This window comes from Phaseolus vulgaris, chromosome 2, assembly GCF_000499845.2.
Source record: "Phaseolus vulgaris cultivar G19833 chromosome 2, P. vulgaris v2.0, whole genome shotgun sequence".
Classification (NCBI taxonomy): Eukaryota; Viridiplantae; Streptophyta; class Magnoliopsida; order Fabales; family Fabaceae; genus Phaseolus; species Phaseolus vulgaris.
In genome coordinates this window covers 43,271,764-43,283,715 of record NC_023758.2, presented here as the reverse complement: position 1 = coordinate 43,283,715, position 11,952 = coordinate 43,271,764, and the positions used below count along the sequence as shown (strand labels likewise).

Below are 11,952 nucleotides of genomic sequence, written 5' to 3'. Positions count from 1 at the left end.
TTTTATATTGTAAGTGAAATTGGGCCGTCCAGCTGCCCTTGAGAATGATCTCCGGGGAAGAAAATGATAAGTATACACGACATTGGTGAAACTACTTATTTGCAACTTGGTCTTACAATAATAAGAAAAAATAAGAACTAGAGTAATACTACAAACAAGAGAAGAAATTGAAGGACTTAATTTATGGTTTTATGTTTTGTTCTTCATTTCTTTTTCATTTGTTATGTTTATGTAGATCCCTTTGGGTAGCATGTAACAATTCGGAACTAACAAACAAGTGCTGTTAAATATTGTAGATACAATATAACTTGGGGGAAATTATGGTGAGGGAATCCTATAGCTTAATATGGACCACATCAATTTACAAATGTTTTCATCCCTTAGATCTTCCTAGCCCCCTAATATTAAATTCAACATTTGCCTTGAATTTTCTCATTCCCAGCTTTTTTATCTGTAAAAGTTTGAGCTACTCTGGCAGTAGGTGCTGAAGTTTAAAGTTAAACATACCTCCTCCCCAGAGGGCATGACCCCCCAATAAATTATATATCTTCACTACTTACAGAATTTGACAAGAAAAATTCTTCGTAGTCACTTTTTACTTTCATATGTAATGTTATCCTCCTTAAAGCAACATGAATATCATTAATATTAGGGTGTGATGGATCCCCTCCAACGAAATAATGGACTTTGTTTCCAATCTGCAACCAACTATTAGCACTTTGTTTCTTAACTCCTTGCTCTTTCATCAGAACCCTGATTCTATGAACATCCTTCCACTTGCCAGAAGCAGCATATATATTAGACAGCATAACATAAGCACCAGAATTATTAGGATCCAAATTCAAAATTCTTGTAGCTGCCAGTTCCCCCAATTTCACATTTAAATGAACACTGCAGGCAGCTAGCACAGCACCCCAGATGCTGGAATCTGCCTTGAATGGCATCTCATGGATTATTTTGCAAGCTCTGAGCAACTGACCTGATCGACTCATCACATCAACTAAGCAAGCATAGTGTTCAGACCTTGGTGGAATACCATAATTATGAACCATCAAACTGAATAGATTCATGCTCTCATCGACTTTCCCAGCACGACAACACGCAGATAGTAAACTCAGAAAAGTTATGCCATCAGGTTGAACACTGACTGTCACCATCTGGTCAAAGTAGGAGCGTGCTTTGTCATAGAGACCATGTTGTGCAAAGGCAGCAATGATAGTGTTCCATGAAATGAGGTCTGGATGGGAAATTTGTCCAAAAACTAGCTCAGAATCAACAATGCCACCGCATTTGCTGTGCATAGTAATCAGATTATTACTCACCGACAAATAGGAATCAAAGCCATACTTAATTACAAGAACGTGCACCTGTCTTCCTTCTTCAAGTGATGCAAGACTTGCACAGGCAATGAAAACTGAAACAAAAGTCAAGTCATCTGGTCGCATACCAGTCCTGATCATTTGTGAAAACAAATTCAGTGCCTCTTCCCCTCTCCCATTTTGGGCATAACCTACAAACGGTGAATCAATTGTGAAAAGGTGGAATAATAAAAGAAACAAATATGCAATGACAGAGTAGAAGAAAACAACCTCCTCCTCCTCCTTGGACTACATATTATTATTTTATATTCAACAGTTTAATAAAAAATATGCTATAAATGGATAAGGTTTTTTTCAAATTGAGATTAATTTTAGAGCAAGCAAGGAACACTCCTCTTTGATTTAGTTTAAATATATATTGTAATCTAGGTGCGTTTACTGAAATTTTGGGGGGTCTACACATTTTTACATCAGAGACTTGGGTTCGTTTGTTTATACTTAAAATTTATTACGTGATCCAACATGTTTTAAGATTCTTTTCAGAAGCTACTATTTTTAGCTTAAGGATATATTTTGTGTTGATTCATCTTAAAATATGTATTTGAAGTTAATTCAATTATGAGAAACCCACTTTTAAGATAAGGATTGTCACACACTTAGTATTTTTTCAGGCTCTATCTCTAATCTAGGTAGGAAGGAGTATGGTTTTTACCCAATACCTATTAAAGAGTCAAATTGAGACTTAATCAAAGGCATGCTAGAATAGATGCTCTTGCTGGGTAAAGGTTTCCTTAAATCTTGTTCTAGAAAAAGAAATTATTTCGAAATAACTAGAATCCTATGAACCTAGCTTATTTCGTAGTGTCTCTATCTATTTACTTTTTTTTTTTCAAAAAACAAAAATTGAATTAAAAAAGAACACTTTTCTCAAAGAGCAAGACATCTATATATGTCTTAAAACTTTAGACCTAGATACTATATTCGAATGAGTATTTAATAATATTTTTTTTGTAAATTGTATTATAATATTTATTACAATGAGTTTATGTAATCAGTTAGTCTAAAATTTGAACTAAAAAAACAAATGAAAAATACATTTAACCTTAATTTATAATATATTATTTTATTGTTTAACATTTGAGAAAAAGGAAAACTCAGCAAAAAATATTGAATTTTTTTTCAATAGATACTGGATGGGATAGATGTTTGTCTTTTAAAAGGTGTTTGACTGTATTTTTTCTTTCTAAAAGTAAAAATAAAAATCACAAACACTGTTCGGTATCAAGCAAAGAACTTGTGGGTACTACACATATTTTGAATATTAGAGATTCGCGTACCCGTTATGATTATATTCCAAGAAACGCGATCTCTGCATCGAATCTCTTCAAACAAAGCTCTGGCCTCTTCCATCTTCCCTTCTTTACAAAACCCAGTAATCATAGCGGTTCTCGCCACATCATTCTTCTGCGGCATTCTCACAAACACTTCCCGCGCTTCCTCATACAACCCATTCTCCAGCAAACCATTGATCATCACAGTCCACGACACCGCGTTCCTCCGAGGCATCGCTTCGAACAGCGCCCTCGCGCGCCCAATCCCGCCCTCCACTCTGGCGTAGGCATCGACCATGGCGGTATACGACACGACGTTCGGACGCGGCATCTCTTCGAAGAGCCTCTGCGCGTCCCCCACGCGCCCGCACCTCGCGAGACCCGAGATCACCACGTTGTACGAGGCGGGGTTCTTCTCCGGCGCCGCGGCGAAGTAGCGGAACGCGTCATCGAGGTCATCGTTTTGGACGCACGCGGCAATGATGGAGTTCCAGGAAACGACGTTTCGAAGCGGCATGGAGTGAAATAGTTTTTTGGAATGTTGGAGAAGGCCGTTTTGCGAGTAGGCGGAGAGCATGGAGTTCCACGTGACGACATCTTTCGTGGGCATTTCGTCGAACAGGTTGCGCGCGGCGTCGACTTTTCCAGCGCGTGAGAGGGCGGTGATGTTGAGATTGGCGTGGTAGACATCGCGAGTGGAGGAGAAGAGCTTGGCAAGCCGAAAGAGAAAGTGGCGTTGTCGTGCAAAGGTTGGGTTTGTCAGCGAAACTGAGACTATACCACTGAGCATGGAGTGTCTGCAACTGCAACTTTACTTCCTTTTCTTTTATATCTTATACCGTATATGTAATCGAAAATATGTATAATATATATTATATAATTATAAATTATATAAATTAATAATAAAAGTTTATGTATGTATGTCTAGATTTATTTTTGGAGTAAAATTTTTTTTCCATCTCTAAAACGAATTCTTAAACCGGCCATGCCAGACAAGTACTGGTTTAAGTTCCGCCATCCTCTCTCCCAGTTGCTATGAATCGAGAGTGCCCAGTCTCTTCCTGCCTAAAGGCATTCAAAAACATTTATTTTTTATTTTTATAATTGTAATTAAAATTTACACAATAGATTTAAATTTCTAATTTTTTTTTAAATTATGCTAGAACATTAGTAGAATTATCAGAAATCCCAATAAATATTTTTTGAATGGTACACTTATACTTGTCATACAATTGTCATAGTGTCGACCCCACTATTTAAAAAAAAATGTTTGAACTTCTATCAAATATATCTTACAATAATTTTCCAAGGTCTCTTCATCAAATAATCAAAATATTTCAAAATTTCTTTGACATTTTAGTGATTTAGTAAAATAAAGCACATGGGTTTAAATTTTTTTAAAAATGGTAAGTTTTTCTAATTTGATTACAGAAAAAATTGCAATATCTACTCACAAAAAGGCCTTTAATATTACCAAAATTTTTCTCCTAATAAAATCAAGTAATGCTTGTGATAGACTAGATCTGGAAGACTGAGAAATTAAAATTAAGTGGTCTTAGAATTGTATAAGCTTTGTTTAGAGTATTAGGATATTATTAATAATGTTATTTATTTTACATTTTTAAATACCTAAACACTTGGCAACGATATTTGAATCATTATCATGGTATGGATATGCTATTTAATGCAGGATTCACGACCTAAGAAAAATATTAATTGGTGCAGAAAAATGAATCTTGTTAGGTAAGATAGAAAATAATAATAAAATTTATTTTTAATTAAATTTCACATTTTATTTTTCAATCTTACATTGAGTAGAAAAAATGAAAAAATGAAAATCGAAATTACTTCTCTCTCATCTTTCTTTATCATAAATTAATAAATAATTTTGTAATTAAACAATTACTTACTTTTAATTAATTTATTATTATCCAAATTGATAATTTTTCCTTTTTCATTACATACTCCGAAAATAAACAAACATATTTTTCACTCTATTTTATCTCCTTTTCTTTTTCTTTCGTTTTCCTACATTTTCTTTCTTCAAACCTTCTTTCCTTCATTTTTATTCCTTGCAATCCAACTCAGAGTTAATGGTAGTATTCCTAATATTTGCAATAAATAGCTATTTTGTCAACTATCAAACGATAGATAATTTTCCTTTACTTTTAAAATACTCTTATGCACCTGTTTGTTATCTTCAAAAGAAATAACTATTTCAATGCATTGTTGGCTCGTGACGCACTTTGGTGCTTTCTTCAGACACTTCAGTTCTTATAAGAAAATATTTCCTAAGGCAGTAAAGATATACTGTGCATTTAAAAAAAGTGTAAGAGTGTTCGTTTATATATAGGATGGTGATAGATTGGCCAAAGGACTCCTGAGAGAACTTAATAATTTGATTTAGAATTACATTAGTATGTTACTTGGTTTTGATTCTCCAAATTTTCTGAACATCAGATAAACTAGTAAGATTATTATTTATTGTTATTTAATACTTCGAATGATCCTTTATGTAATAGTGTTTTAAACATTATTATTTGTTCCTTTTAAAAAATATTAGTAAAATAGAATTTGCGACATGGATGAGTGAAAAATAAGTCTTTGTTTTTATATTTTTCTGAAGCCTCTTTATCTTCTGCTTAAATTTTAATAATAGACTTTATAGAATTTACATGAGATGGTTATTTGTCGTCTACCAAAATGTATTATCATAATAACGTTATCTTATTTCGTGACACATTTGTATATGTAAGTATGATGGAGCTCTGAAATTGAATATACAAGATAAGTAATCTACTTCCGAATTTTGACAGAATTCGTTCTTCCTAGAATACATCATCCTCAATCAATGCTGTTTAAATACCGTCCCATTCTGCTAAAAAAAGATAAAATTAACAATGAGCTCCTGTTTTTTTCTTTTCCTTTTCAAAGCTATGAAGTATGAACAAAAACAACTAACTTTAAACTAACAACTATCTTGCCACGCTACAAAAACAAAATTATCTTGCCACGACCAAACAGATGAAAAGTCACCAGGCACCCATGATGGCCTAATCTTAACAGAGTAAAGAGCAAACCACCAAATACAATATATATAAATGAATGAAGCAGGTGGGGTCGAAGTAAGCAACACAACAAGCAGAAGCAACCATTACCAACAATTTCTTTTTTTACCAGACAGCCCAGGACCCACATAGATACTCTTGTCCTGTCGCCCCAAAGGTCAACTCATGTTTTTTATCAGAGAATCCTTTGCTTCCAATGCCTGCATGTAAGCTTAACATTTTACTCGTTACTTTTTAAGATCCAATCTTATGTATCAGTAAAGTGAAAGGAGTCAGCGACGTCAAAGTGCATGGCAAGTTGCACGATAGCAGAACGCACGGCTTGAGACGATGGTGCAACAGAAGTAGGTAGATGGGGTAAACAAATTGGCAGACACTGTTCACTTTCCTCAGGAGGGCAGAAAAAAGAGATCACGGATCGGCAGAATATGAATCTGTGTACATAAATGATAACCAAGATGTCACACAGCAAGTCCATTCAATAAATTTAATAGCGGTAGAAGTCGACATCCCCCGAGACCAATCAATAACCGATTATAAATTGAAAGAAAAACTACACAGGCTAAAAAGTATAGTGTAAACACCTTAGAATAAGCCGCCTTAAAAATGGATCACTTATAACCTGCGCCCATACTAAATCCATGGTAGTTGATGAGCAAAGAATTATTTCCCACTCAGTGAAAGCATTAGCTATTATGTTCTCTGCTTCGTTGTAGACATCCTACAAGTTAACAAAACACAAAATTAGACCAACGAGAATTAAAGTTGACTTGAGAAATGTTAGAGATTACTCGTGTATGCTTACTGTATCAGCCTCATTAGGGAAGACACCAATCATTTGGCAAAATGCTGACAAAGGAGAAGTCAAAAAAAAGGTAAATTGGCTTCCACTATTTGAATTTACATCAGATGGATTCTTGAAAACTGGTCTTAAGGGTGAAAGGAATAAAGCAGCCGTTTCACCCCTTTCAGCGCCATGTAAAACCTGCAATAGTTTATGATGTACACAATCAGTCACCGCGTGTCAAAGAAAATAACATGGGTCAATCAACTCTCAAGCCTAAAAAGGACAGCATCCAACTTCCTATCAATTCCAATACATATTTACTATGCTACAAGCCAACAAGAGAATATTCTACACCTAAAACGAACTATCACAAACTCATTATATAACCCAGAACGATGCTGTATGTGTCATTTTTTTGGTAAACACACATGAATGGTTGATAATGGTCCTATCTTTCCTTCCATTTAACTCTGTCCTAAAAGAAAGTTAAACATTGATATTCAAATTGTAGAAGAAAATCAACAATGTGGTTGGTGAGTTAAAATTCAATTTGAAGGATTTTGACAAACCCTTGGACTATACAGTAATAAACTAATTACAAGTGTTATCAGGCCATTAAAGAGTAAAAATTAGATTCAGGGAATATCCTGAACAGCTCCACCTAACAAAGTTCTCAGACAACTCATACACAAGTTCTGAGTTATGACAAACCTGCCTTGAATGCATGGCTGTTATCACTGTCGATAATCAAGAAAAGAGGTTTCCGAGTGAATGGGATAAGATCGCCAGGGTAGAGATTATTTGTACCTGATAATTCAAATAAGGCACATGTAAGTGCAGCAACAACAGAGATACCTTTCTAGCATATCGTTTCATTTAAACTAACCCAAAAATTAAGAGAAAATATCACATTCTTTTAACATTTCCTGGAACAATCTGAACAGAAATTAGATAGAGAATAGACTCAGAGCATGTACTTACCACTATTTCCCTTGGGACCAAACCACAGATAATTGTCATAATAGCCCCTTTCTCTCTTGCCATTATTTTGAGTTTCAGAAAGTCCAGAATTCTGTCCATGGGAAGTCTGAGAAGGGACTTTGTGTCTTGAAGATTTGGATGAACCTCCAGAATTTTCCACCTGAGAGACATTATTAAGACCAGCGTTCCCTGCATGAATGATCATTAAGGTAACTAACCTAGTATAACGGGCATGAGTGGAAGACTATTTATACTTGAAAAAGAAAGAGAAAATGTAAACCTGAGGCTGAAAGGTATACTAGCACAACACTGTCTGGTGGCAGCTCCTCACAAATTGTTGCCATAACCTGCATAACATGATGAAGCTTATATAAGAAACAACGAATTGTGTCTTCAAAGACCTGTGAAAGATTGCATATGAATAGGATGTGAACAGCCATTTATTTTCAATAAGTAAAAAATTTGGCATTGATCATAAATCAGATCATACAGCAAAGGGAAAAAAACCCACATGTATGTGTGCACAAATAGATAAGAAAGTATATTATAATAATCACTAAACCAATTAAGCACACCAGAGGCAAACAAAAATATCCAAGCCATGATAAGACATAAAATAGCCACGGGATATCATTTGATATTGACATAGTCTTTCCAATACACTTGAAAACTCACTGCTATCACATGCGTCACAGATGGACGGTACAGGGTAGCTTTTCTAGGATTAGGAGGAATAGTTGGATCACTCATATCTGCAGTGAGATTCATGTCTATTATCCCAGAAGCTCCTGAGTGATCAATTGTGTCACCGTTCTCCTTTGGTTTAAATGTATGCTTTTGGTAGAATGTTCCACTAGGCTCCCATTCTAAACATTGTATCATTCTATACATGTCCAATGTTAACTCAGCAAACTTGACCTGAAAGGGAGAATATAAGCTCCAGTCCCTTTTTAGCCACTAAAGTAAACTAACAATTCAAATTTAAGAATCATCACAGTAAAGTGAATCATTATTAACCTCATTTCGATGATAACTTGTCAACAGGGCATCATGAAATTTTAAAACCCTCTTTGCATGGAAACGAGCCACACAAGGAAGAGAAGCTCGATGAGTGTCAAATGTGGCACAATACCGCAGGGGTCTGAAACTAAAGCCCTTATCAACTTTTGTGAAACGGTTAATTTCTTGCACCACTTGCTTCCATTCCTTAAAGTTAGTTTCCTGAAAAGAAATTATTCACATTCATAAGTCAAACATGTAATATAGTACATATGGTTTTTTTCTCCAGATGAATAATGGAATACAAAGCATAAACAAATTCGGTTATAAGAAAATTAATGAGATCTATTTATAAAGAAAAAACAGAAGTTCAATATTAATATTGAACGATATGAATTAAAAAGTATATAACAATCAGATTGAGAAGTGGAGGCCTGACTTCCAACCCTAAAGAACAACAATCAAAGATGCAAATTAACAGGTAAATGATAACAGCTAAAGCAGAACAATGCAGTGATGATCATGGTATCAGGCCAGACATAAAAAGATAGAGTAATTTTACTAAGAAATACCAACTATAGTCTATAGGACTGTTGTCATCATCCAAATAATAAAATATCATTATTTTCTGCATAAACACTAATTATCTTGATCTTTTGATATACTTATCAAATCAACACATGAAATGCATTTGGGAACTTCAGAACCTTGTGCTTTGTTTTGAAAAACTGACAGAAATTTTATTAGTATGCTCTTGTTTGACGAACTAATTTTGACCACAAAATCATAAGTAGAAAATCAATATTAGATTTAAGTAAGACAATCTTGACTGTCCATGTTTAGTAGTATGGTCAAGATTAACTCCTACATATCATGCTCTCGTTAAATAACTCTATATATACGGTTTGAAAAGAAAATCATAACTGTACCAACAATGTTATTCAACAAAAATTGCCCCTGTAGTCAGTATAATATAATAAATTAATCAACATATGTAAATGTATTAAAGAACTTCAGAATCCTTAATTTTGTCTTGCCAGCTGACAGTAATTTCTTTCTTTGTTATTGAACTTCATATAAGATTGAAAAGAAAATCATCACTGCACCAACAATTTATTCTAGAAAAAACGGGCCCCCACATTTAAAATAGTAGTGTACAACTTGAAATCCAGTCGATCCAGAGCATTAATATGGTTCTATAATAGGAGGCCATTTCTTTAAAAAAATTACCACTTGCCTTTCTTTATTACTGTAAAACCGAGAACCTTCAATAACCTTTATATATTCCGGACCACCACTAGTGATCACTTTCATAGTTCATACAATAGTGAGGTCAGCTGTAACAGAAAAAAAAAATGAATCTTGCGGCTAAGGCTACGAAAACAACCTACCCTAAAACAAAGGAAACAAAAATTGCTTAAATTAATATCCATTAGATACCCGTCAATTTTATCCTTTGGAATCAGATGTCAATGAAACAAAGATTACATTCTTATTTCAAAAATCTCCTACAGTGGGATTGCCATCAAACGATGAAAACTTACATAATTTACTGACACGGATTCTATCCCAAAATAACGTGAATTATACCATATTTCATGCAAAAACACACGAGGGTAGGTGGGGTCAGAACATTACACAGATCAAGCCAGCATATAAACGCTGTTCCGTTCTATCATATAGCCCATAACACGAGAAGCTAATCTAATCATCCTCAGGTTCTCACCTACGGACCCTAAATCAAGTATCATACAATGACCAGTAACCGATTGATCTACACAGCAGCTTCTTACTTAATCCCTAAGTTAAAGTATTTTCACTTTTCACTACAAAGGAAACACCAAGCATATTCACATCGCTTCACTCCTAACAACTTCATTTGCAGAAACAAAAAAATAAAATAACTAAACGCACATAAAAAAGAAGATGAATATTATCAGTTCACTTTCCTCTCCGAAAGCTGAAACAAGAAATTAAAGCAAATTGAGAAGTGAACGAGAAAATGCATAGATTACCCGAAAAGTACTCTTGCAATCCTCAACCAAAGCCCCAAAGCGTTCGACGAGGTGGTTAACCATCTCGGTCCGGTTGAGAATGACCGAAACAAGCAAAAAGCGCGCGTAGAACCGCAACTCCTTGGAGCGAACACCGAGATCTTTGGCGTTGGGTTCGGATCCTTGGAAGTACCTTCTGCTGAGTATGGCCTCGTAGAAGACGTAGGCCTCGACGAGGAACCTGCACTCGCTCGTTCTCGTGTACTGCCCGAAGTACAGCTGTCCGATTCGGCTAGCGATCTCGCCGATTTCCCACCGCCTGAGCCCGCACTCCACCAGCTTCGAGCGGTTCTCCTGCTGGTACTTCCACAGCCTTGTGTACGCCTTGAACACCTTCTGGAAAGCGTGCTGCTGCTGCTGCTGCCGGCTCGCGCCGCCGCCGTAGGCCTCCACGTCCCGAACGCGCCCGAACTTCCTGTCCGCGCTTTCCACCAGCGCGCGGAACGTCTGCAGCGCCCGCTCCGTATCCTCGGACATGCCTTCCGGAGAATCAGAGAGATAGAGCCTTCTTAGGTCTCCGTCCGGTGACGCTCCTCGCCGCCGTTCATCGGAGAATTCGAGAAAGCAGTGCTAACCGGAAAATAGGAACGAAATGTGCGTTTGTATGTGCGCGTCGGAAAAAGAGAGAAACGGTGAAGACTCAAGAGGGCGGTTACGCTTTTCGTTTGCCAAAGACAGTGTAAGAAAAGTATATAATATAATTTTAATATTTAATTTTATAAATAACGCTATGTGCATGTTTATTTTTTTACTCTACATTGAATTATAAACATTAATATTTTATTAACTTTTTCTTGTTAATAACTATCTTTCTATTTTATTTTTTCATTACAAAAATAGACATATTGGTTTTATAAATGGTTAAATTTTACAAACAACATTAATGAACCGTTTTTAGTGACTTTTTTAAAACATTTCTTTTATAGTCATAGTGCATATTTTTTAATCACATTTATTATTTAATTTTACTCAAATTAGCATTATGTTAACTCATTCAGATTCAATGGGGTTGGAGGAAGAAACTCTATCACTCAGATTTATTAATAGATATTAATTATCCATGAATATTTCATAATTTAAAAAAGTAACATGCTGATTGACTTTTTTCGAAGAAATTCAAATTTATATCTACGATTATTTAAATTTAATTAATACTTTTTTATTATAATAATAAAATATGTTGATAAACAATAACATAATTATTTTTGTTAATTAAAGAACTCAAAATTCTAAACATATGATAGTATTAAATATTTGAAATGATAAATGTATTATTACTCATGGCAGTTGTATCTAATCATATCTAATTTGGAAAAAAAAATATCATTCATGACAGATACGTGTGATTTTATAAATTGAAAATTTATGCTTTAATATATATTTATAATATCTTAGATGTTAGAATATTCGGAT

At 34.9% G+C, this 11,952-nt stretch overlaps 2 protein-coding genes across 3 annotated transcripts; both read right to left on the bottom strand.

Annotated features, from left to right (window-relative positions):
- Nucleotides 1-267: 267 nt before the first annotated feature.
- Nucleotides 268-3,574, bottom strand: LOC137812375 (pentatricopeptide repeat-containing protein At4g02750-like). The gene is made up of 2 exons (XM_068614320.1): nucleotides 2,657-3,574; nucleotides 268-1,510 (listed from the first exon to the last, which is right to left on the bottom strand). Exons 1-2 carry the CDS (start codon nucleotides 3,438-3,440, stop codon nucleotides 540-542), a joined length of 1,755 nt encoding a protein of 584 aa, XP_068470421.1. The 5' UTR covers nucleotides 3,441-3,574; the 3' UTR covers nucleotides 268-539.
- Nucleotides 3,575-5,424: 1,850 nt separating this feature from the next.
- Nucleotides 5,425-11,277, bottom strand: LOC137812374 (uncharacterized). 2 transcript variants are annotated; one of them, XR_011081251.1, is made up of 9 exons: nucleotides 10,501-11,231; nucleotides 8,504-8,707; nucleotides 8,162-8,404; nucleotides 7,767-7,833; nucleotides 7,487-7,675; nucleotides 7,217-7,312; nucleotides 6,524-6,703; nucleotides 6,303-6,439; nucleotides 5,425-6,152 (listed from the first exon to the last, which is right to left on the bottom strand). XR_011081251.1 is itself a non-coding variant. In XM_068614319.1 (9 exons), the coding sequence occupies exons 1-9, from the start codon at nucleotides 11,014-11,016 to the stop codon at nucleotides 5,966-5,968; spliced, it is 1,815 nt and encodes a 604-aa protein (XP_068470420.1). In that variant the 5' UTR covers nucleotides 11,017-11,277; the 3' UTR covers nucleotides 5,425-5,965. The 2 variants fall into 2 exon arrangements, 1 of the variants encoding a protein (XP_068470420.1); XM_068614319.1 differs by having other exon boundaries at nucleotides 7,221-7,312; nucleotides 10,501-11,277.
- Nucleotides 11,278-11,952: the final 675 nt, after the last annotated feature.